The sequence below is a fragment of the Protopterus annectens genome, chromosome 14.part0, assembly GCF_019279795.1.
Source record: "Protopterus annectens isolate FY-2018-M chromosome 14.part0, PAN1.0, whole genome shotgun sequence".
NCBI lineage: Eukaryota > Metazoa > Chordata > Ceratodontiformes > Protopteridae > Protopterus > Protopterus annectens.
The window spans coordinates 660,674,924-660,702,356 of record NC_056748.1 but is presented as its reverse complement, the minus strand read 5'-3'; the positions used below and the strand labels follow the sequence as shown (position 1 = coordinate 660,702,356).

General features: G+C 41.0%; 1 protein-coding gene across 1 annotated transcript in view; it reads left to right on the top strand.

The window, feature by feature from the left end:
• Positions 1 to 9,328, top strand: part of FAS (Fas cell surface death receptor) — a 228,610-nt gene extending 219,282 nt beyond the window's left edge. The window contains exon 4 of the mRNA XM_044055606.1: positions 9,216 to 9,328. Within this exon, the coding sequence (XP_043911541.1) occupies positions 9,216 to 9,328 (113 nt within the window). The remainder of the gene's footprint in view (positions 1 to 9,215) is intronic.
• Positions 9,329 to 27,433: the final 18,105 nt, after the last annotated feature.

The window sequence follows — 27,433 nt, the reverse complement described above, 5'->3', positions numbered from 1 at the left end:
AAGGAGTCCCTGCCTGTTAATACTTCTTCCTCATTAAAGTTTGCTAGTAACACTACATTTAAAAGATGCTTATCACATTCCTATTCATCCAGATTTCATGTGTTTCTTAAGGTTTTGTGTGTCTGGATCACATGGTCATTTCTCTGCCTTAACACTTTGGACTATCTGCTGCACCAAGTATGTTATAGTTCATTGCAGGTTACAGGGCATCCATACTTTTTCCATATTTAGACAATCCTTATATCTGCAGTCTTTTTCTAAGTGTCAGGAATCTCTCTCTTAAGTGACAGATGTCTTACACAAGCTAGGATTCCAAGAGAACATTCAAAAACTTTTGTGACTCTATCACACAGGAAAATAGATTTATATCACACAGGAAAATAGATTTATATCTGGATTTATTTCTTGGGTTTTCAACTTGGACTTTGGTCTCTGCAAGGGAATGCCTCAAGATTTTGGGTCTCGTGGCATCTATGATTCTCATGATACCCCTGATAAAACTCCATGTGAGAAAGATACAAGGTATGTGAAGTTTCTATGGTCCCAGCAGCAACCCCCATTATCTTTTCAGATCCCAGTTCTTTGATTTGTCAAAAGAGAAAGCACTTGGTGGAGACAACAGATATCCTTAAATCTAGGTCTCAGCTTCTTCCTCATGCCCCAAAGTAGTCAGTCACTACAGATGCATCCGATTTTGCTTGTGGAGCAGTATTAGGAGGGATAAAAGTGCAGGGTGATTGGGACATCAAAGACACATGTAAGCACATAAATATAGAATAGATTCTTGCTCTAATCAAGGTGCTCAAGTATCTGAATCTTCTATTGTTTCCTGTATCTCTTCAAGCTGTTAAAGACAGTACCATGGTCATGTAGTACATCAGCAAGCAAGGGGGAACCGGGTCTTACCCCTCTTTGCAGGCTAGCTATGTTAGCTTGGGATATAGCTTGTACAACACTGTCTCACTCTACAGGCATCCTATATCCCATCATAACAATATTGTGTGACAGACAAGTTGAACAGGACAAAAGCAGACCCTCACAAATGGAAGCTAGATTGGGTGTCTTCCAAGATTTGATCTATCTGTGAGGAGTTACTCAAACTGATCTCTCTGCCTCCTCTCTGGACAATCAGCTGGCAAAATTCTACTCCCTGGCTGTATACAAGAAGGCCTGCAAGACAGATGCCCTTTCCTTTCCTTTGCGAGGAATGTTTCTGTTTGCTTTTCCACTCTTTCCATCGATATCCAGGATACTTCTGAAGATTTAGATGGAATCCCCTAAGATTATTATGGTGACTGCTTTCTGACCCAGACAACAGTGGTTCCCCCTTCTGGCCCACACAACAGTGGTTCTCCCTTCTGGCTCGGATAACAGTGGTTCTCCCTTTTTTGTAAATGGCTAGGGGCAATTGCCACAAGCTTCCTCACAGAATGGGTCTACTCAGTCTAATACAGGGATGTTTGATAGACCCTGACCCCAATGAACTTCAAATGACTGCTGGATAATGGCCTTAATTCCCTTTAGGCACCTCTTTACCGAGGATGTGCAACAGGTACTAATGGGGGCAAGCAATCCTGCTGTTAGAAAATCATATATTAGCAAATGGAAAAGGTTTTCTGGTTTGTGCCAACAACATAACCAGCACTTATTCAAGGCTAGTGTTTCTCTGCTTTTACAATGTTTGTCTGAATTCCTGTCCTATAGCCTTTCTTACGTCTCCATCAGGGTTTATTTTTCTGCCATTTTAGCATGTCAGCCCATGGGCTTCCTTCTTTCAATGCATGTGAAAATGTTTCTGAAAGGAGTTTTGCATGTGTGAAAATTATTTTGAAAGGAGTTTTATATGAAACCTCCAAGAAAACGGGTGGCTCCTTGTCATCCTAGTTTTGTGTTGGAGAAGCTTACAGTTGCTCCAATTGAAGAAGCTCATCAGGCTGTGTCAAGGTTCTTAGCATGGAGAACTGTTTTACTGATTGCTCTGTGCTCTGACCTCTGCAAGAAGGATATCTGAGTTGCAAGCTATGTTGCTGAGTCAACCCTATCTCGTTTTCTACAGAGACAGGATTTCTTTGAGAACTAATACTTCTTTTATACCTAAAGTGATATTCAAGTTTATTTTCAGCCAAACTGTCCTTCTCCCTGTTTTCTTTCCTCAAATCAAAATGAGGGAAGAATGATGCTCCATACATTGGGTGTCCACAGACAAATCATGTACTGACTTAGAATAAGATGTTTCACCTCTTCAGATCAGTTGTTCATTATTCTGAAAATGAAGGTAAGAGAAAAGGGACAGCCCGTGTCAAAACGGACTATTTCCAAATGGTTGCCTGAGGCTATTGACTTTTGTTATTCTCACCACAACAAAGCTATTCCAGCAGGATCAATGCCTACTTTATTAGGGCCTTAGCTTTTTGAGAAGAGTTGGATTCTTAAAGTATTCTAGAAGCAGCAACTTTGTCCTTTGTACATAAGTTTACAAAGCATTACAACTTGATTACTTCTCCAGATCTAGATCTGCCTTGGCTAGGACTATTCTCCAGGGACTCCTGGACCTTTCCTCTTCCACCTCCCAAATATTGTAAGCTAGAGCAATCTACCCATATATCTAAGGCTACTACAGCAGTGACCAGTATGATGAACATAGTACAGTTGTGTAAGTAAACTTAACCATAACAGTAGATGTTCTGTAGTAGCCGTGAATATGTTGTTTTGCCAGTGGTGTGTGTGTGTGTGTGTGTGTGTGTGTGTGTGTGTGTCTTCCTTCATAGGTTGGTACTAGGCTATTGGCCCTAGGGCCTATACAAGCCTAGCCATAACAATTCTATGGCTATTTCTTCCCACAGTATTTACTTCCCTGGGCCCCCATCTAGCAGGGCGACTGACGTGATCATTTCCTATCTCCCATCCAGTCATCAAGGTTCCTTTTGAAGAGGACCAAAGAGGCGCTCTGCATGACATGTATGGGCAGTCTGTTCCAGAGTCTGGGGAATCTCTGGGTCAGGAACCTATCCCGCCAGCATGTTTTGTTCATTGTGATGACAAGGTTTAGATCCTTGAAGCATGTGTCTCTGAGGGATTGGGATTTCTTTAAGTCTAGCATGTCCAACAGCTCTGGATTTGACATGGCCTTGTATGTTAAGCAGAGATTGCCTCTGAGTAGACAATATGTGACAGAGTATAGGTGGAGTTTTTTTAGATGGTCAGCATAGGGCATCTGTTTTAGGCCTGTGGTTCTTTTAGTGAGGTATTTCTGCGGCCTTTCCAGTTGCTGCAGATGTCTTGAGAGGTACATGCCAAACAGAGCGTTGTATTCTATAATGGGTCTAATGAGGGATGAGTACAGTGAGACAATGACCTCCTTTTTTTCTGGATGAAAAGCCCTTAGTGATGAGGTATGCCACATAGGATTTCCTGACTTTTGTGGTGATGTGGTTATCGAAGGTGAGACCACTGTCCACCTGTGTCCCTAAGTCTCTTATCACACTTTCGGTGTTTAGTGTACTGCCACTTACGTGGTAATTCATGGGTACATGTTTTTTCCCAAAGGGGATATCTATAAATTTCTTGGCATTGAGTTTGAGCCCATGGCTCTGGCACCAAGCATCTGTTTCTGTAAGACCCTTTTGTAGAATATCCACATCATTTGGGGATTCAATAATGACTCCCAGTTTGCATTCATCTGTGAACTTTGTTAGCCAGAGTCCCTTATTATTGGCCTGTACTTCAGAGAAGTATATGCCAAACAAGAGCGGTCCCAGGACTGAACCCTGAGGTACTCCACTTGTCACTTATCTGGAGCTGGATTTGGAGTCTGCTACTTTTACAGTGTGGGTTCTGTCAGTAAGCCAGTTGGCAACCCATTGAGTGATCTTTACAGTGTGGGTTCTGTCAGTAAGCCAGTTGGCAACCCATTGAGTGATCTAGGGATTAATGCCCAGCTTCATAAGTTTATCTACGAATCCAGAGTGGAGGATGGTGTCGAAGGCCTTGGTGAGGTCCAGATAGGCTGTGTGGACCACCTTACCCTTGTGTGTGTGTGTGTATTGTGTATGTGTGTTTGTATCAAGGGTAGGTTTAAGGTTATGGTTAGGATTAACATACGAGTAAGATGGTGCCTTGCTCCTATCTGTAACCCTACACATTGTTACTAAAACCCATTTCTCTAACAGTACCACTATACAAGACAAAAGGAGACAGAACACAAATAATGCAAACATGCACAGCACTGACTCTATCCCTATACCTAACCATTACTGTAACCCTAACCTACAAACACTTGCACATTCACTACTATAATATAGTCTTGTAAATCTGTACAACCACCAATTTTTCATTCAAACATTAACACTCCTGCTTGCTTATATTATTTATCTCAATTCAACCATATGTGGTTCAGATTCACTCATTTGTGCATGTTCTCCTTTTTTTTACCCCCACAAAAATTTTCTACCATATGTAGAGTTACAGCTATTACAACTTTTTTTGTTTTTTACTCCCATCTCCTCTCAGGGCTCATTCTCCCTCTCTCAGTTGGTATGAAAGCTCTGAAGGACTTGGTGCCCAAACCTGTCTTTTTAGGCATATCATCTTGAGCTGACTAATTGATTGGGCGCATAGATGGTGCCCTTAAGGTTTGGAAGCTGGCCAGCTGTTATATCCTTGGCAGGATATAACCCTATATATCCAAGGCTACTACAGTGATGATCATGGTAAGTTCACTTATACAACTGTACTTTCTAGTTGTATCTTTGCTTACCATTCTAACCTGTTATTGGTAATTCTGGGAAAAGGTTATTGCATTTAAGCAACGACGAGATCTAAGAGTGTATGTCCTTGAATAAGATGAATGTAGCACATAGAAGGACTGATCTTTATTTAACTGATTCATTGGGTCTGTATCAAAATTCCAAAGAGGTACAACGCTGAATGTGAAAACATCGAACCCAAAATATCGAATGGTGAAAATAGCAAAGCCCCGGAACATCGAAATCTTACCTAGGGCAAGATTTCGGTGGGGCATTCCGTGGCTTCGCTATTTTTTCCACTGTGGTGCGAGAGTTACGGACCTTAGGGTTAGGGTGCGGGTTAAGGTAAGTGGATAGTTAGTAATGTATGTATGATGTAGTGTAGGGTTGTGTTTTGTTAACTGTATGTGTGTGTATTAATTAGTTTGTGTATATATTTGTAGGGTATGTGTGCGATAGTTATGGACCTTAGGGTTAGGGTGCGGGTTAAGGTAAGTTGCTAGTTAGTAATATATGTGTGGTTTAGTGTGGGGTTGGGTTTTGTTAAATGTATGTGTGTGGTTTATTTATTTTGGTCTGGTTGTGTTGGGTGTATGTTTCTCAGAACAGCAAATTTTTCCCTGGGAAAAAAATTTGCTATTCTGAGAGTTTGATGTTTTCAATTTTCGAAATTCCAAGTTTGAACATATGGTGTTAACATTTTGGAATTTCAAATATATGATATAGACCTGATTCATTGACCCGTGGTTTTATAACAAAGGTGAGTTTTGACATTTTAATTGTGAAACCTCCATTATATTTTGGAATACTCGGTTTATGATCCAACTTTGTAACCCAACATTTCCACTGCTGGGTCTAAGATTGACTTCTTTGCTAAGTTTGTAAACCGTAAGTTGAATGGCATTTTGGAACTGTTTCTGTATGCTTTGAATGGTTGTTGTCACTTATTTGCCACTCCAATGAGATAAAGCCTGGAAAGCATGGAATAAAACTAAAGTACTCCTCCTTCAGAACTATAGACATCTCAGAAGTCTTACAAAGAAACAGTGCAATTGTGATACAAAGTCCTTGTTTAACACAGCTCAACTAAATAGTAAATCCAACCCACGTAAATTCTGGTCAACTATAAATAAAATTCTCTCTCCTGGCTGCCCCACTAACCCCTCCCCTACCCTAATACATCCCCCCTTGAAACAGCCACCCTACTGAATAAACACTTTTATTGACACTATTCAAGTGCTCAACATCCAATGGTAACACTGCAACTCAGCCAATCCCTCCCTTCCCATCTAACAATAACCCCTTCACCTTTCACCCTGTTCCCACTTCTTATATCTGCTCTCTAGTTCTTGAGCTAAAACCTTGCTCCCCTTCCACTGATGATCTACTCCATCCTTCCTGAAACTGGCTGCTGACTCAATTGCATACCCAGTGTGTCTATACTAATCAAAAGGTCCATTCAGGAATCCACTGTACCCACCCTTTGGAAATACTTTTTCACTATACCCCTATACAAAAGTGGCAACTCTACTGACCCATCTAACTACTGTCCCATAGCTCTCCTATCCCCCTATCTAAAATTCTTGAAAAATGCATCCACTCACAACTTCTAAAATACCTCCTCCAAAGCAATCTTATCACACCTACCCAGCATGGCTTTCATCCCAACCGTAGCACAACTAATGCCCTCCTGTCCTTTACCCATACCATAGCTGATGCCCTAGGTAACAATAAACTTGTAGCCTGGCTCTTCTTAGATCTTTCCAATGCGTTTGATACTGTTTCCCATCCCCTACTGTTATCTAAACTTTCTTGTCTCAATCTATCTTTCTTCTCCCTTTCCTGGTTCTCCAGTTACTTATCCTGCAGGCAACAGTGCATTAAATGGCTCTCTTCCTCTTCTCCATTCCTACCTGTCCCAACAGGAGTACCCCAAGGCTCCATCTTGGGTCCCCTCCTATTCAATATCTTCACTAATGACCTCCAAACATCTTGCAAGCAATCCTCCCTCATACAATATGCCAACGATTCAGTGCTCATCTCTATCTCTGATAACATCTCCGAACACTCACTCAAAACACCTTTTCATCTACTGAACAGTGGCTAACCAATAACTTACTTGTCAACCCAAAAAAGACCAAACACCTACTATTTCTTCCCTGTTCTCTGACTCACCACAAACCTCCTTTTCTCTATCACTTTCTCAAATAACATAATCATTAAACTTGAAACTCACATAAATTGCTAGGAATCATCATCGATGATGAACTTAAATTTAATATGCACCTTCTCCAATACATAAAAAGTACTAATCAGAAACTAGGTTTACTTTATCTTAACAAAAGAATTCTAACTCCAAATGCTAGACTTGCCCTTGCTGAAGCTCTCCTCCCTTCTTTATGCTGGCCCTGTATTCACCAGCATTCAATCCGTAACCTTAAACAAACTCCAACAAACTTATCATAAGATAGCTAAATTCATCACTAATTCTCCGTACAACACTCATCACTGCTTGCCCCTTACATCACTCCACTGGCTTGAGTTCCCCCACCTACTGTTGCTATCACAACTTCAAATGTTACACTTCATTCTCTATAAGCCTTCATCTTGCCGTCCTCTCTCTTCCTTCATATGTATCTACACACCTTCTCATACTCTTCATACCTCAAATCAGCAACCACTACACACCTACCAACCAAAAAAAGCAGTAGGCAAACTCTTATATAAATACGCCATCGCCCAAACTTGGAACAAACTTCCTAGAGACATGTGTTCCACCATTCACCCATGCCACTTTAAAGAAAAATTAAAACTCCATCTACTTAACTCCAAAATCTGTCCTTCTCAGGACCCAACCTAACTCCTCCTTGAGTACGCCTCTTAGTACCCCCTCTCTACAAAAGTCCCTCTATTTGAGGGTCTTATTCTTCTACTTAATACTCAAATCTGATTGGAAAAAGCTCTTTCTGTAAGTATGTAAATAAATCATAACCCTGATAACATGAGATAAACATAACTACAAGTGTTTAAATGTATCTTTTATTTTTGTCTCAAATACTGTTGTATAATTTCAATTTTTGATCCCATGTTAATCGCACATTTAATGTATATGTTACCAGTTTTGCTGTCTTCAAAATATCTGTTCCTTGAAATTTTTATTCAATTCTTGTTGACATGTTAATGTATATGTTATCATTTCTGTGTGTGTGTGTGTGTGTGTGTGTGTGTGTGTGTATATATATATATATATATATATATATATATATATATATATATATATATATATATATATATATATAGGGGGTGTGGGTCTCATTTCCCCACTTTGGTGGGCTTTAATCGCTTCATTTTATGTATTTGTCCTAGTGGCCAAGTGGTTAGTTTCCCAGTGAACGTTTTCTTTCGCTGGTTTAAGGTTTCACTTACATAAAGATTCGATGTTCCCGTCTCGATGAAACGGGATTTGCTGATGAGGAGTTTTGATGATTTGAAGTAGACCCGTTCAGTACACGTGTAACCTTATTGTGCTGTAAATGCTATGTTAATATATGTAACATCATGATCATAAGTTATGTTATACAGTCCTGAGCGCTGTGTAGTGCATTTAAGTTTTTTCTCATTCAAATGTATATAATGTGTTTTGTTTTCTCCTCGGTCATCAACTAAAAAGGGGCTTTGCATATATGGACTTTCCCAGCAAACAAAGGGAAATAAATGAAGCTGTTGTGTGAAACCCTGGGGCTTCAGGACTTTCATTAGTTATTCTAATTAATTAGATAGATGCTGATAAAGACACATCACTCTTATAAGTACTTGTAGAGCCTTTAGATGATACAGAGGTAGATCTACAAACAGAAGCTCTTTTTCTCTCTAACTCTACCTAATATAGTTGTTTCTGCCATTGGTATGGCCAGTAAAAGATTGTATTTGATATATAATGTTTGTATTAAGTTTGTGTTTCACCTTTACTGTACTTCCTTAATGTTAATCAGCAATAAATTTCAACTTTCTCACAGACATTATTATAATTTGCCAGTATGGAAGCATCTAGTACCAGCATGCAGTTCATTAATCGAGCTTAACAACCTGACATGATTCCTCTCCGTCTCTTTTCAAATGACATTTCAGTCCAGGTTTTTGGATACAAGTTAGGCTGTATTTAACATAATTTACTAATGATAGCATCCCCAGGAATTTGTATGACAAACACAGTAATTGGTAGTTGACTATTTTCTAATCTGGAAGCTGCATTTTAATTATATTTCTTAAACATTATAATATTATTGTATTTGTTTATGCCACAATATAGTTAACTTCTGGAGAAATTTTTTAATTACACTTCATGTTCCTAAGAAGTTCAGTAGTTTTACTTGTCTGTTAGGAAAAGTCACAGGTTGTTTATTATTTAACTTCAAAAGAAATTGCACCATTTTTTTCTAACAAACCGTAAAAACAATCATTACATTCCAGACATGGAAGAAGATCAGAACTGTACTACAACACAAAATACAAAGTGCAGATGCAAAGAAAATTTTTTCTGCAGTCATACTCCGTGTAGTTCCTGTCAATCATGTAAAGAGTAAGTACTCCTTTTTGTACCAGTTTTGGAGCTCACCTAATTCTCTAAAGTGCATGAAGCTTAATTTACAGAGCCCCAGTAAAGAGCCTTGTTCAGGGAAGACCACAACCATCCTCTAGCTGTCCTCACTGTATTAGTATTGTTCACTTATGGACACAACATGTGAAGAGCAAGGAAACAATCTCTTCACAAAATTGTTTGACTTAAGTGGGTATGCAGGATGAGATTGTCCCTCCAAACTGCCTCATGTGGGAAGTTATGATACTCCACATATCCATTTCTGTTAGTAGTATTATTATGATTGTTTTTTTTTTTTTTTTGGTATTGTGATGTACACTGACATCATGATATATATGTATGTATATATGTGTATATATATATATATATATATATATATATATATATATATATATAAGCTTTTGAATAAGCTGCTGTTAACAATTGCATCATTCTAATATGACTGTTTAGTGCTGTTCATTCAGCTGTTGTAGGTGTTTGAGAAGGGGGGCAATAAACCCCTCCGCATTGACAGAGAACAGATCTCAGGCCGTTTGATAAACCAGCTTTGGTTGACTTTACAGATACTTTGTGTAATTCATTAAATCATGTTGCTGGTGTTATAATAGATGTAATGTGTTTTATTTCTGAGCTGGGTAGATGGGCTGCTCCTTAGACCACTTTCTGCTGTTTTTCAATCAATGCAAATGCACTAGTATATAAATAAGTATAGTAAAATGTGGACCAGGATTATCAAATAAAACAAAGACGTAGCCCTGTGTTATACATGCATCATAAAGAAAATTAGGCTTACAAGGAAATAAGTGGCTTACTTCCGGTAATAATACCACATAATACAAGTCTGGCAGTTAGTGCAGAAAATGAAGGGGCTATTACCAAACTGCTTCCTGTGGTACAGTGTCCAGGGTTTAATTCCCACATCCTTAATTGCCTAACTGTGCAACTGTGAGCAAGCCCCTTAATGTTTCTGGAAAAGATCCACCTATATCAGTGCTTTACCATGGTTAGCAAATGCAAATAAAATAAAAAGAAAAAAATGAGAAAGCTGCAAGAAATGCTGCAAAATGTAAAGAAGAAATGGCTACAGAAAGCCTTAAATAAATATGGCACGGGTAAAGAACAGCATGCTAACCAGTAAGTGATAAATTCTGCTGTATAATCACTAGTAACGTAAAGTCATGCTTAGTCTATATGTTAAGTTGTCTGAACTTGGATGTTTAGGTGAAGGAAGGCCATAATATAAACTAGGAGAATCGAATGCAGTTTGGGAAATAATAGTCATCTTAATTAATAGCCCAGAAGGGCTAACCAGGAAGGAACTGGCCCAACTTTGAGTAAATGTATGCTGTGCATCATTGAGCTGTTCAAGAGCCTGGAGAAGGGGATGAAGTCAGATTAGCATAAGTAAGTAGGAAGTCAACAAAGACTTATTCCTGATCATTAGTATACAACATGGGAGGCACAGAATGACGAGGTGTCCTACCGACAGCTCTATCATTGATTAGTAGCAGTTTCACTTTGTTCATATTTCTTGGATCCTTATTCTGTGATTTGATTCCAGTCAGAAATGGGTCTGATCTCCTTATTCCAGGTATGCGGCTACAGATTGCCAACATTTCCACTTGTTTTATCTCACCACAGCTGGTACTTTTACATCCAGATACACTAATTTATGTATGCGTTATTCTGACTTCCGAAATACAGCATGCCTTGCAGTAAAGTGTGCCAGCATATGAGAAAAGGGGGGCATTGTATGCTGGTGGCATTAGTTTTACTTCCCTGAAGCAGCTACATTGGCCTATTTTAACAAATCTGTGTTGTGAGCTCAGGTCTATTGAAACTCCATGCTAAACCTGTCTTGGTGGGAGCAAACCTATCACTTATTACTGACTGTTAACCATATACCTGTATTTACACTCTACATTGTTGACATGTTTTTTTTGGTGTTGGTTGCTCACTGCCAGATATCAAGGTATGTTGGTCTACTTAATGTGTCTTCTTAATGCTCTGCTGACTGCACTAAACTCCTGCCCTGCAAAATGAGAATCAGTCCTGATTAGTTGATTCACATACTATTGAAACAGTTGCATTAAGAGCGAGACAGAAGAGCAGTGGGAGTAAGGAAGATGTTCTTCGTGTTTCACTGTTGCAGTCATTACATTTGGGTAATCTGCTGGCAGGTTGCCTTCAGTCGGCCTGAATAACAAAGTCTTGGATCCTGCATCGGTTGCTGTCTCTTCTTCCATGACGTCAGGTCGTCAGGGGTATAAAACATGCAGACTCCTGAAATTTTCATTTTCGAGTTTCAGAACCGAAGTCTTCAACCTAAAGCGAAGTACCCAGTTTGACAAACTTTTTCTTGCTCCTTACCGATGTCAGTAAAAGTTAACAATTGTATTTCTTGTGGGAAGCAAATACCTCATAAAGATTTTCATTTGTACTGTATTCCTTGCCTAGGCCCTGACCACAACATGCCTTGCTGTCAGTTTTATGCTAAATTTAACCAACGCACTATTAAATGTCGGTACATTTTTGCTTCTAAATATTTTGGCTCAAGATTTAACTATCCAGGAATGTCGTCTGTTAGCAATCCGACTACCAGACTTCACAAAAAGCGCAAAGAAAAAGACAGAGACAGACCGTCGATGTCCAAAACCGACAAAGCATCTCCTAAGCCATTCGCCGGTTCTCAGTGAGGCGCTTTTACAGCCCCTGATGCCTGCTACTTTTGATTCGCAGGCCTCTACCAAGACCCATTCGGAGTCCGCTATGCAGTGAGACACTTGAAGTATTGAACCCGCGGATGTCTCTCCCTTAGATGGGTCCAGAGCCGCTGAACAGGCACCGGCTTTTGAGGGTGTTTTCAGGCCTAAAGATTTGTATATTAAACTGGCGTCATCATCAAAGACAAGGCCAAAACCAACTTATATGTCTAAAAAACTGACGCATGGGCCATGTGTTCAGGCCCCTATGCCTAAAAAACAAATTATCAAAATGGCTGAGGATTTAATTACCTTGATCAGGGGTTCCCGATCCCCTCCTGCTATAAGAGGCCTAGGCAAGGCACTGATTATGAATCTTCAGATCAGGTTTCCATTTCTTCTGATTCCTTTTGTGATCAGGAATTTTCTATTCCACCTTATGAGGATTCTGATGCAGAAGAATCCATTCCTTCTGCTTCTCCTCCTGAGGATTTTTCTTTTGGGGAAACTTTGCATACCTTAAGGGAGCATTTTCATTGGGAGAGTCAGGATTTTTCAGAATCCAAAATGAGGCTTAGGGATTTTCTTCTTCTTTCTCAGCATAGGCCTTTGGCTGTACCTCCTGTTTTAGGCATTGTTTATGTTTTCTCAGAATCCAGCATGGCTCCTGATTCCCTGCCTCCGGCTCCTAGTAAGCCAGACAGATATTACAGGGTTCCTGACTCCCACAAATTTCCTTTTAAAAAACCCTTCTGCTGATCCTGAAACAATTTCTCAGGGTCTCAAGGGTGTTAAGACTTCTACTGCTAAAAATCCTACCCCTTCTGATAGAGACTCAAGGGCGCTGGATAGATGGGGTAAGGTTTACACGTCTGCAACCCTGGCAATCAGAGCTTTAAACTGTCAATTTAATATGCTTAAATATCAGCAGCATGTCATGGGCTTACTGAAACAGAAAATGATGTTGGTTTCTGACTGTGTGGAAAATAGTTACAGGATTTATTGCATTCGGCTGAACAAGTTGGAAAGCATACTTTGCAGTGTGGTTTTGATTCCTTGGAGGCCTCTTGCAGGGCCGCCATAACTGGATCTGTGATAAGAAGGCATGCTTGGCTCAAGGAGCAAAGTCTGCTTGATCATGTTAAAGCAAAATTGTTGGATGCTGTTTTACAACAGGATAGTCTGTTTGGTAATAAGGCAGAAGAAGTTTTGAAAAAGATGGAAGACCAAGCTAAATCTATGAAAACTGTAAAAACTGCAGCTACCAGGTTCAGTAGGCACTGGCCTACTAAGAATTGGTCCTTTCCAGTACCCAACAGAGCCGCTCAGACCAAGCCCAGACATTCCAAAGGCTCCAGGTTTCAGTCGCAAGGAATTTACAGAACAAAACAATGGGGTGCTTCCACCTCCAAATCTGGAAGTAGCAACATCCCTCCCTATGGTAAACAGTCTCAATGACTTTCCTCTGCCATTTCCAAGCACTTATCTTTTGGCAGCCCCTTTGGGGGGGAAACTACCACTTCATGCACAAAATTGGCATATAATTACTCAGGACAAGTGAGTCTTAAATATAGTATCCCAGGATACAGATTTCATTGCCATACGTTGCCAATTCCAAACGGATGGCCAGATCTGCCTCCAATCATTGGGCAGAGGCCCAGAAACAAGTTATGTCCCTCATAGATATGGGGGCTATTCATCCAGTACAAGAAAAGGAAAAAGGACAAGGTTTTTATTCAAGACTTTTCCTGGTACCCAGAAAAGACAAATCATGGCGTCCAATTCTGGACTTGTCCATTCTAAATACTTTCCTGGACATTGCAAAATTCAAGATGCTGACTCAACAACAGTTACTGCCTATGCTGGGCAAGGATGCCTGGTTGGTAACTCTAGACTTAAGAGGCTTACCTGCATATCCCAATCAGAGAATATTGCAGAAGATACCTCCGCTTCAAAGCAGGCTATTTGCATTATCAGTTCTCTGCACTGCCCTTTGGCTTATCTACTGCGCCCAGGGTCTTCACAAAGTGCCTGGCACTAATAATTGCATTCTGCAGACAAAGAAATATTCAAATTTATCCTTAACTGGATGATTGTCTAATTCAGGCAGAAAACAAGGACACTCTTCTACAACGTCTGGCATTTGTAAAAAGGCTTCTAACTTGCCTAGGGTACACCATCAACGAAAAGAAATCACAACTGGTACCCTTTCAAATAATTACATTCCTGGGTGCAAGCTTGAATACAACTGCCCAGATGATTTACTCACGCCAGACAACCAAAATCAATTGATGACATACTTCAAACAAGTCCCCACAAAAACCCAGCTATCTGCAAGACAAATTCTGCAGGCCTTGGGGTTCATGGCTTCCTGCATTATACTAATTCCATGTGCAAGACTGCATATGAGGAAATTTCAGTGGTACCTAAAAAGCTTATGGAGTCAACATTGTCACTGCCTGGAAACAATGATTCCTATCATTCCTTGCCTGCAACAGGAGTTCCTATGATGGGCAGAGGCCTGTCACCAAAACAAGGGACTGTCATTCATTCCACCCCCTGCAACCCAAAACCTGACTACAGATGCATCAGATTATGCTTGAGGGGCCCATCTGGCAGGGAGATGCATTCAGGGCGAATGGAGCCCAAATTAAATGCACCTACATATCAACCAGAAAGAAATGCTAGCTGTACAGAATGCTCTGACGGCCTTCAAGGGCTTTCTTCATCCAGAACAACTACTGATAAAGACGGACAACACCACAGTTGTGGTACATAAACAAGCAGGGGGTACCCACTCATACCCCCCTTTGCAGACTATCCATGGCTTTGTGAAACACAGCCTTGACTTACCAAATACAACTACAAGCTCAGTTCCTGCCAGGAAAGCAAAATACTCTGGCAGACGAACTAAGCAGAAATCGTATGGACCCACACGAATGGAAACTGGATCTACAAATCTTCAGCATGTTGACACAAAGATGGGGGAGCCCAGACATAGATCTTTTTGCCTCTCCCCAAAATTATCAGTTGGACAAATACTGCACAAGAATTCATCTCAAAAAAGCTTGGAAAGTGGATGCCAGCACACCCCCAGCTAATTATGTACATTAGGTCCAAGATTGCACTACAGTGAGGAAAGGGAATATTCCCTGATCCCCACTGTACCACAATCTCAGTACATTCCATTCAATGTTTTAAAACGTTGATCATATGCTCTTGATGGCAACACAGTGAATAGCTTTATTTCCTCGCAGTAAGACATTTTCTGGTTAGATTCTCTGCTGGGGTGCCTTCTGTGTTGAATCTGCATATCTCGCCTGTGTTTAAATGGCTTTCCTCCAGGTGCTCCGGTTTCCTCCCACATACCAAAGACATACAATAGATAGACTGGACATTCTAAATTGTCCATAGGTGCTTGTGCATGCATGTGTGTGTGTGTGGATGAACTACCACGGCAGGGCTAGCCACTTGGCGGTGTAAACCTTGCTCCGGATTATTGTCATTGTTGAAATTACTCCCCAGCTTCATGTGTGTAATGGGAAAAAGGGGTTGGGGATGGATGGATCAATGGATTATATGGTCTTGACAATATGAAGTGCAATATTTCTAAAAAAAATTGATCATCTCAACTAAGACCCATTAAATATGTATGTGTGTGTGTGTTTGTGTATATATATGTACACACATGCGGCTGTAACATTTTATATGCAGAATTATTTCTGTCTTTGAAACTGTGCAGCTGTGGTATGTGTAGTGGCTATATGGTGGAGTATTATAAAAGTACTTGGGTTTAAGTCCTGCTGGGGGTCAAACTGTTTCAATAAGTTATGGGTTCTATAATAAACTAATTATGACATCTGCATGTAGAAAATCTTTTGATTGTTCACTGTAGTCAGTGTTACAGTACTAATTCTTGGGGGTTTTCTGCCATACAGAAACCACTGGCTGGCCCAAACAACAGAGTTTTTTAGTATGGCTTGGCTGGTGGCTATTCATGCAGACCAGTGTCTGCACATCAGGGTGTAAAAGAGGCATCAGCTGACACCATCTTCAGTTCTTTTCTGCTGTGCAGTAGTCCGATGTTCCACAACTTGTTCTTTAGTGATGCCAGTCCACTGGTTAGCTTTACTCACCAGAGATTACAGATGCCTCAGATAAGTACCCATTGGGGACATTTTTTTCAATTTTTCATTGCAAATGATTCTTGTGTATGTTTAAGAAAACTATTAATGATCTTTCTTGTAGGCAAATATTTCCATAGTAATTGCCTTTCCCAACACCAGACTAACATCAGTTGGGTCCAAAGCCACTGAGCAGGCCACCGTTTCTGACTCCAAGAACTGGTGACCAGAGGTGAGGGCGGTAACCTCTTGGCTATTGTAAGGGAGGTATGTCCTTGAGAACCACGAAAAGCACTAGCTGGATGCCAGAAAATCCAAAATTTATTGAGCACTTTCGTCAGAATTGCATATGACTTCCACAGAATGACAATATCACTCCTACACATCTTATTTATATTAAAATCATTGAACACATTAACGGATTAGTATGCAACTCATAAATATATGTAGATTTAAAGAAACAGACTCCCTTATACTTAAAAAAAACTGCATGAAAAAATATGAAATGTGTTGAAACATAATAGTGTACATATATAAACACATATAAAAAACCTGTTATAGAATAATTTATCAACCATGTATATGGAAAGTACCAGTTGAAAATGCAAAAATAATACAATATATAATGCGATTTTTACTGTTAGCATAATTATAATAATAGTGCTTATAATATTTACAAGGTTGCAACAGTAATAACAATGTTGTCACCTTTAAAAAAGAAAATTTGCTTTTAATTTTAAAAAGCTAGAGAGAGAAAAACCATGTCACTAAGTCCTGGACTGATGGTGACATTAACCCTCAATTATCATAATAATTCTTTGAATTCTAGTACTTGGTCAGTGTAGCCTCCTGTCTCATCCATTACAAGCCATTCCAGGACTGTAAACTTGAAGTGGTGACCTGGATAGATGTTAACGTGTTTGGCTAATGCATTTTTTAAGATTGCCTTTCCCTTTATCATACATGCTGGTATATGTGTGTCCTAAAGGCGTTCTTAGTTTTCCCAATGTAAAATTTGGAACACACCTGACCTATACCTGCATAAACCACATATTTCGTCCCACAGTTGTTTTCCTGGTTAAATCTCACCCACCCATATCCATCTATAAAAACTCTATCAACCTCCAAAATGTATTTACACTGGGTGTACTGGCCACATTTTGTCATTTTACGTACAGCACATTGGATCCTCACATCCCACCCTCATGTCTACCACAACCCCTTCACCCTCCCTGATGCCCTAAGTGACCACCACCTTACCTCTGTCCACAGACACACCCCTCTGTACTCCAAATCCCATCAGAATAGACATTGCCAAAAACTATCACATTTTAACCCTGATATTCTTAACACTATACCCTCAGCAATAAACTAGTCATTCCTCTATTATCTACCCCTAGAAGAAGCCATCCAAAAATTCAACCACGTCTTTCTTAACACTCTAACCTTTGTAGCCCCAGTAAGAAAGGTTAGAATAAAAAACAACTATGCTCCTTGGCTTTCTTCTAATACTTGCACCCTCATGCACAACAGGGATTTGGCATGGAGAAACTGGCAAAAAAAAAAAAAATCCCCTTCCAGACTTCAATATTACAGAGAACTATGTAACCTAACAAAAAAAAAAGCAAGTCATCGTAGACAAAAAAAAATTTCCATCTAAAGCCACAAGAAAACCCCCACTCTAACCCCAAAATATTTTGGAATACTGTAAATAAACTGCTACACCCAGGCTTCTCCTCCCCTAATAGCTCTCCGTTAGACACTGCTACACTTCTTAACTCCCTTTTCATAGATTCCATACAGACACTAGCTAAAAGTGATCAAAAGATGACTCCCCCTACCTCTCCCCCCTTATCTCTCACTACCTCTTTCTGTCTAAACCTGTCCCCACTGCCTATATTAGATCACTATTTAGTAAACTCAAAACTTGCTCCTCATCAGACTTTACCTCCTCCTTTCCTTAAGCTTGCTGCTAAATCCGTTGCTCATCCTGTCTCCATACTAGTTAACAGATCCATCAAGGAAACACAGTTCTTAATATTTGGAAAAATCTATTTTATTCACCTTCATAAAGGAGGAAACTCTACAGAACACTCTAATTTCAGGCCAATTGCGATTCTATCTCATCTATCAAAAATTCTTGAAAAATGTATACATAAACAGCTCCTTTCTTACCTTTTACAAGAAAACTTCCTCAAACAAACCCAACATGGTTTCTGCCATAGCCATAGTACATCTAATTCACTAGTGTCCTTTACTCAAACTCTCTCTAAATCTAGAGACAACAACAAATTAGTATATTGCCTATTCCTTGGCCTCTCTAAGGCCTTTGATACTGGCTCTCACAACCTACTTCTGTCCAAACTGTCTGATCTTAACTTTCTGCTCATTCCTGGTTCTCTAGCTATCTCTCTAATAGAATTCAATCTGTCAGATGGCACTCTGTAACCTCCTCTTTCCTCCAAGTCCAAACAGGGTTTTGCTAAGGCTCCGTCCCTGGACCCCTTCTATTTAGTATTCTTATCAACAACCCCTCTCTCTCCTTTCACAACTCCTTTTTAATTCAATATGCTGATGATTGTACAGTCATTTCTGTCTCTGATAATCTCTCCCACTTACACACACTTACCCAGGAATCTTAACACTCTATTAGAAGTTAGCCATTTCTCCACAAACTCCTTCTCAACCCAAATAAAACTAAACTCCTTCTCTTCCTCCCTAAATCTTTCCAACTCTTTAAATCTAACGTTACTGTCTCCTCCCTAAACAACACAACTATAAAGGCTGAATCCCACACTAAACTGCTTGGGGTCATTATAGATGACCAACGTAAACTTGATTTCCACATCCACAACTGTATTAAGAAAACTCATCAAAAGCTCAGTCTTCTGCAGAAACAAAAGATTCCAAACTATTGAATCCAAACTCACTCTAGCTCAGTCCGGTCTACTTTCCAGTCTATTTTATGCTTCACCTATCCTTACCTACCTTCAAATGAGTCTGCTGTCAAAACTTGAACTCCTGTATAAAAAAAATGCTAGAGTTGCTGCAAACCAACCCTATAACTCTCACCACTGTCTATTCCTGAAAAAGTTAAATTGGCCCGAATACTGCCTCAATTTCATTTGACACACTCCATCCTTATTCGGCCCCACTCTTGCCCTGCCCTCTCAACTCTCATCTCTCCTTACATACCTCACCGCACTCTCTGCAACTCCTGTTGCAGATCTACAAACCTAACAAAACCACTGGTAAACTTCTGGATAACCACTCTTTGTCCACTGCTTGGAATAAGCTGCCTCTATACTTAAGAGCAATAACCAACACAACCTGCTTCAAAAAAACTCTATCTGTTGAACTCTAGGACTTCTTCCTGCTCTGACCCTACTTGATATACCTTTCCGCACCCTCTGTCTTATCACTTAACTCTCTAATCTATTTTCCACCTTCTGGCTTATCTCTTTACTCTCCTAATAATCTATTGTAGAGAGATTTAGGAGTAACCTGTGCAAGGCAGAGTGAGACAGACTAAGCCAGAAAAAGATCAGAAGAAGAAGAAAATGTTGAGGCTCATGGGGTAAAATCAGGAAAGCAATAACAGAAAATAAGGTGGTGTATAAGAACTGAAGGTGTCAAGAGATGCTGTTAGATTGGAAATAGAGAAGCTAGAAAGAAGGGCTTGAAAGATGGATTCCCTAAGGGAAGGACGGAAGAGGGTTTGGGTAAGGCAAATAGCAAGCTGTAAACAGTCATGAAATAAGGAAAACTGGAATACGGATGCTTTCAAAGGAGGGTATGAAGTTTTGTAAAGAAAGAGCAGACAGACATCTGTAAATGTATTTGCATCTGTCTTCAGTATAAAGATGGAGACATACAGTTCTTGTACTGGATTTGGGATACAGTGGAGAGAAGTGTACTTCATGGGATAATTGCCTGGTTAGGATTGAAAAGTAGTTACTTGTACTTTGGGATGTTTATGTAAGGATATGCACTGTTGGTGGCTTTTCTGCCTTTTGAGGCCTGCAGCTGGGGAATACATTTTCACGGGTAGTGTTGGAGCAAAGTTGGTAGAGGATGCTACAGCTGAAACTCTGCCCATTAGTACTGCAACAGCTCTGTATTTGTTTTTCAAACATGTATGGTTGCTGAATGGTTTTAAACAACTGCTTTGTGAGATGTGCTTTTTGTGATATTACAATATCGGTTATGGCCATGGCTAAATTTGCTGTTTTGTACAGGCATTGTTTCAACAGCCAGGGTCATAGTTTGGAATATTTATTGCAGTACTGACATCTTGTGGTAAAAATGAGTAGTTGCACTCATAGTAAAATTTTTCTGGTTTTATCCCTTTGCAGTGCCTGATATTTGTGCTGCTTTCATCGGTTTATGGCTCACAGTACAAGTGAAATATAAATTAATTGCAGTTAACTGTAAGTCAAAAGCTGCAACATTGATTATTATTGGGTTGTAAATTTTGGTAGCCATACTTGTAGAGTAGTGGGGTCTTCTGAGCTGCAGTGTGGTATTTCCTCGCCAGCTTAATTCTGCATGATTACCCTTACAGCTATCATGGAATAATTCTGCATTGTTTTGTACTTTTCTTTGCTACTCTCTATGTTACCAGACTCTTAGCCACTGTAGTTTGCAGTAATAAAAGCTGGTAATCCATTATACTTACCAGTGGTTGTTCAGTATTTTTTTTCAGTTTCTTCATGAAATACCATTTTAGATGTAATAAACTGACCATCTGTCCTTCTAAGTGGGGTGGGCGTCATACAACAATTGCCATGTGTTTTGTGACCACAGAACAGCTGAGGCTGTACAATATATGTTTACTGAAGTGTGACATAGTTAACAGTGGTGGAGCTATCCAGAACTTAAGAAAACTATTTACAAAAGATGAGGGAGAATGGGGTTATGGGCTCTGTGGCTTGAAGTGTATGTGAGGAGAGGTTGTGAAGTATATTACATGTTTTTCCATGGGTATGGCTAACCATGTTGAGCAGTCCTACTTGAATCACTCTCATTGAGAACATTGCATGTTCATACATTCCTCCACAGGTGTTCATAGGTTCATACTAGGCTAACAGCCCTTGTGGGCCATTTTAAGCATAGTTAATTAGCCCATGTGAGAACCAAACCCTGCATTTTTAGTCTGCAAAGTAAACACCTTAACCATTATGCCAATTGCCCATGATGGACCTAAAGCAATTAAATAAACCCTCAGTTTAGTCTGCTGTTTTACATATATACGTACAATGTGTAGGTTTCACTGCATGGGTGCTGAGGTCCTTGTAATTTTAATATACCAGCTGTCTCAAGAACTTCTAGAGAATTAATGTAGGTAAGTAGCCCAAATATGCATAATAAATCCAGGATGCTTAATGATAACTGTAAAATACAGACTATGTAAGACCGGGCTCCATGGCGTAGACAGATGTAATCCTTGCCATGACCCATTCTACCTGAGATTAATTAGCGTCTCTGGACCAGGTAGAGGGAGAAGTGAGCATCCAGTGTCAGCTCATCTGTCCTCGAGGGAGACTGTTGTATTTGGCCTGCTAGAATGCCAACAACTGCTGGAGACAGCGAGAGGTGTTAAAGCATGCAGCACTATGGGTCAGGGACTTGCTTGCCTATGCCAAGCTATATCTGTGCACCATCTTTCATGGTGAGTGGAGAGTGTGTTGACATATACAGGGAAAGGTGTAATAGACCTTCATGCTAACCATCAGAGAAGTTAAACAGTAAAAATGGAAATACCCACATTGTTGCCTGTAGGTTGGATGCACCACAAATAGCTCTTGCCCCAGTGATGGGGAACAACTGAGTGGGTGGTGAAGCTAACCGGATCCTAGCAAAGTTATATAAAAAGATGAGAAAGGTGAGTTTGGGCTATGGAGGTTGAAGCATTTGTGAGGGCATGATGCAAAGTATACTAATTTTGTGTTTCTGTCCTTGTTGAGCAGTCATAAATGGGAATGTAGCCCATTAATGCACACCTGTATAGGATATTAAACTGAGGGTTTATTTAATTGTTTTACCAGCTGTTTAGATGTATAAGGTGTAGGTTTTACTGTGTAGCTGTTCAAGTCCTTGTGTGCCTGGTACATGTGTTGTATCCTGAGCTGCTAATTAATAGCCAAAACACATATACTTATCCAGGATATTTAGTGATGATTTAAATAATTCTTTATTTTAAAAACTAGTTCATTTTAAACCTTGCTAAGTGGCATATAGTGATTACACCCTGACTGTCACCAGTGCAACCCAAGACTGATTTGCGGTTCTGGAGCTGGTGGATCTCATTGGGAGTGAGCATCTGACATCATCACACCCATCGTGTGTGTGTGTGTGTGTGTGTGTGTGTGTGTGTTGGGGGGATAGTCCAGCTTGCTGTAATGTGAATATGTACTAGAGATAGAGAGAGGTTTACAGTATGTAGCCCCATATACAGGGGACATGCTTGGCAATGCCAAACTATGACTGCACATCAGCCTTTATGGTAGTGCTTACACCTGCAGGAGAAGGTGTAGCAGGCTTTCGCATTAGTCACCAAGAGAGGCATTACTCCAGTGAAGGAAGATTGGCCCCTCTCAGGAGCGTGTATGGTGGCCACACTACAGATGGATGCTACCTCAGTGTTGGGTAACAAATAAGTGGGTGGTAGTTAAATGGTCAGCAGGTAATGGGTGTGGAAAAAAGGATTAAAAAAACATGTAACTAATGATGATTTTGTACCCATATCTTTAGCTACTATACTGTATTGAAATTTTAGTAAACATTTCAGATCTGAGGAACTCTGTCATCAGCTGCACATTTTAATTATATAGGAGTAAAAATGGTAAGATGTAAAAATGGGAGAACCTCACAGCTTCTGTTACTTCCATTACTGTATATATGGCAGCAGCAGCTAAAATATCTTTTTACTGCAGCACTTTATATAGACACATTTTTTGTATATTTGTGACTGAGTTTAAATGTAGAAGTGTTGATTTTAGGGCCGGTAAATACAATGGCAGTTTGTACTTAACTTTCAGTAGTTTTTATAAGCAGCATATAATATTAGGTAGTCCGATCTCACCTTCATTTTTACATATGGGTTCGGAGCCGATCCTCTGCTCCGACTCGGCGATTTACAAGCTGGAAGACTTCTGGTTGGCTCGTGGCTAAGCAGGTTTCCCATGGTGCACCAGTACAATCCCCAGATCTAATTTGCCGCGTCGACGAGTTCGGTTGTGCTTCTCTTGGCTCTGGCTACGTTTTTTAAAATTCTTCATATTGATATAGTGTTTCATGCTTTAGTAGTGTGTATTATTGTATATTAATATTGCTAACCTATCAGGCAGTTGCCTTGCTTGCTCTTTTTGAGTGCAACTTAGTTTTATAGTTGTTTATTGGTATCCTGTGTGCCAGTTAGTTTAGGCGCTGTGGCGCAAATTGTTTGATTTATTAGGTAGAGTTTTGGCAGTTTTCCGCTCCTAGTCAACAGGTGCTCCTGTTGTCCTGTCTCTGTCATTCTGACCCTTTTTGGTCACTTTTAGCAGTTTCTGCTATTTGACATTGTTTTTTGGTGGGGATCCGTTTGTGAAGTTACTAAGATTGCATGTTATTACCTGTTTTCTCTTAAGAATAGAAAATTATTGTGTCATTTACAATTTCTCTTGTGTGCATGAGCTTTCCTTTCTGGTCTGTTTAAGTTAGAAGACCTATTTTCACTACACGGGCTAGGCCCGTTTAAGTTAGAGGACCTAGTCCTCTTGTAATTCCTTCTTTTTCTTTTTCTCTTTCTCTTTTGTGTGTGTGTGTGTGTGTGTGTGTGTGTGTGTGTGTGTGTGTGTGTGTGTGTGTGTGATGTCTAAGGAAAGTAAGGAGCATAAACCCTCTGGGTTCAAAAAGTGCATGAAATGCTCTCAAAAGATTACCTTAACGGATGGCCGCAGTAGCTGTGTCTACTGCCTAGGGGCCATCCACTTACAGGAGTCATGTTTGTTCTGCCATGCTTTCTCTCCTAGAGTGTTACAGGAGAGAAAGAACAAACTCATACTCAAGGGTCTATTGAAACCGAGCTTTGAGGAAGCACTGTCCAGTTCTCCAGCCTCCACTAAGTCTGGGAAATCAAAATCCTCAAAAAGACCTTCTCTGGCACTGGCTGATGTCTCGGTGCCATCTCCTAAACAATCAAGACACTCAAAATCTGTCTCCTCGACTCCTCAGCCTTCGGAGCCAAAGGAGAGCATCATGGTGGTGTCAGAGTCGGTTACAGGGGTTTCGGAACCGATCTCTGAAACAATTGATACAGAAGTTGACTCTGCTGCTCAGAGCTAGTCTGTAAGCTCCCTACCGGTGTCCGTGACAATTAAGTCTCCAGTGCCCCCCAGGTCAAGATCCCCAACTATATCTTCCAGGTCTTCCAGGACCCTGTCAGAAGAAGATGTGGAGAGGGTAGTGTTGAGACTCCTGAAGTAGTCTGCTTTGCCAAAATTATTGCTGGCTCAGACCCAGTCGGCTCCAGAGCCACTTGACCCAGCTTTACCCTTGTCTGCTATTCCTCCTCTGAGCCATAATGGCCTTTCAGAGCCGGAGCGCTTGGTGCCAATGGAGGAAATGCCGGCTCCAACTCACATTGTTGCCTTGGAGCCAGGTTCGGCTCCGACACGCTCGGTGCCATCCGTCGTGTCCAGGGACTGAAGCTCTCTTGTTGGCACCGACGGGGAGGGTTGGAATCTATCTTCGGTTCTGAGCTTTCCTTTCGGTGCGTCGGCCATGGTGAGCTCTGACTCTGCATCTATCTCGGAGCCGACAGCTCTGGCTCTAGTGCCGATCCATGTCTGTTCGAAGCAGGGGAGGTCTTCAGAGCCGGAGAGGTCGGCGTTTGAGATAAGGAGCGTGCTGTCTCATTCTCCAGCTCCTACCACTGGCACCAGCAGTCTTCCCCCGAGAGCACCCACTTCAGTCTCAGTCCCTACTCTCTCTGGAGACAGCAGAGACCCGCAGCCTCAGGAGCCATCGGTTGGTGGCCCCTACTCTTCCGAGGAAGACTTCTGGTTGGCTCGTGGCTAAGCAGGTTTCCCATGGTGCACCAGTACAATTTTAAAATTCTTCATATTGATATAGTTTTTCATGCGTATATTAATATTGCTAACCTATCAGGCAGTTGCCTTGCTTGCTCTTTTTGAGTGCAACTTAGTTTTATAGTTGTTTATTGGTATCCTGTGTACGTTATATAAGAGGAAACATACTGACTCCCAGGATGTCTTTGACATCGGACACTGACCTCGAGGAGTCGGAAGGGTACCCCAAGTCGTCTGTTGATGTCTCCTTTGTGGACATTTTAGAGATCCTTAGGCAGAGGTGCGACTGGCCCACTATTAACCCTTCTAATAAGGAGTCAGTGTACCTGAAGGCTTTCTGGTCTCAACCTTCTGCCTCTTGGGTGTCTCCACCTTTTGACGAACTAATGGATCTAGTCAGTCGAAAGGTGTGGGATACTCCTGACACCGTGAAGCCAGTCCCCAGGAGACCAAATAAGTTCTTGTCTGCTCCTCCAAGTAAAGAGTTCTTGTCCAGAGGTATTCCCGTAGATGCCATGGTGGTGGTGGCAGCCACGAAGAAGGAGTTAGTGGAGACCTCTTCATCTGTTCATCCACCAAACAAGGAGTCTCAGCAGATGGACAGATTTGGGAAACATATTTTTAGTTCAGCGGCATTTACCCTTTGATCGTTGCACAATCTCACGCACTTCACGAGGTTACAGAGGGATCTCCTCAAGGAATTAGGAGATTCCATACAAGGTGTGTGTACTGAGGGAGTTCCTGACAAAATTTCTACTCAGTTGCCCACCTTAAATTCTGTGGTTAACTCCTCCATGCGACTTGTATCTTATGCTGCGGATAGAGCGAGTAGTGCAGCGGGTTCCAGAGTTGTCTTGAGGCGCCACTCCTGGATGCGCTTATGTAATTTTGCAGAGCCATTTAAGTCTACTTTCACCAACACCCCATTTGATGGTTCCTCATTGTTTGGTTCCAAGGTGAAGGATACACTCACTGTGTGAGCAAGAAGGAAAGACGCTCTCTGCCATGGGAGTGCGTTTTACTGTCCCTTCCAGACCATACCCCAAGGGTCAAAGGGGCGGTAAAATTTGGTTCAAGAAGTCCCAGAGGGTCTTTCCTGACACACAGGGTGAATCCTCCTTCAGAGACAAAGGAGTAGGAAACTGCAGATGTCACCCTAGAGGCAGGGATGGTCCGCAATACCAACATGGCCGTGATTCCTTTCGAGGACGGCCTTATCAGCGCTCCTGATGTGGAGCCCAACTGCACTTCTCTGGGGCCAGTCGGGGGTCGCATTTCTTTGTACCAAGAAGCCTGGCTAAATATCTCCCAAGACAAGTGGGTACAAAGAGTTGTTACCAGAGGCTATATCATACCCTTTTCCTATCACCGTTTGTTCCCAAAAGGATCCCAGATGTACCACCCAATCTCAGGGATCAGGCAACTGTGGAGATCAACAAGTTGCTCGAAAAAAAGAGACATCCAGCCTGTCCCAGCACACCAGATAGGATCCGGAACTTACTCCAGGTTATTTTTCTTTTTAGTTCCAAAATGAACCGGAGATTGGAGGCTAATATTGGACCTCAGCAGATTGAAAGAATCAGTGAAGAAGTACAAGTTTTGGATGGTAACACTGCAGTCTATACTCATGTTGTTAGGGAAAGACTTTTGGATGTGCTCTCTGGATCTTCAGGACGCCTATTACCACAATAAAAAGGACAAGGCGTCCAGAAGCCATCTACACTTCCGGCCGAGAGCCAGTCACTATCAGTTTCGCGCTCTGCCCTTTGGTCTCACCACAGCCCCCAGGGTGTTCACTAAATGCATGGCAGTATTGACAGCTCATCTGAGACGTCAGGAATTTCAAGTGTTTCTGTATTTGGACAACTGGCTCCTGACCGCTTTCACCAGGCATCTACTCATCCAAAACAGGGACGCCATGATTCAACTTTGTACTCAGTTAGTGATCTCCATAAATTGAAAAAAAATCTGCATTATTGCCCTCTCACTCTGTGATTTATATAGGCGCAGAGGTAGACACAGTGAACATGACAGCTAGTCTTCCCATCGAAAGGGCACAGAACTTAATTTCCCAGGTTCAGCATTTTCTTCCATTGCAAAAAGTCAAAGCGAAGTTGGTCCTTCAGCTCCTCGGGACTATGGCTTCCACAATTCTATTGGTACCATTAACCAGGTTGCACATGAGGATTCT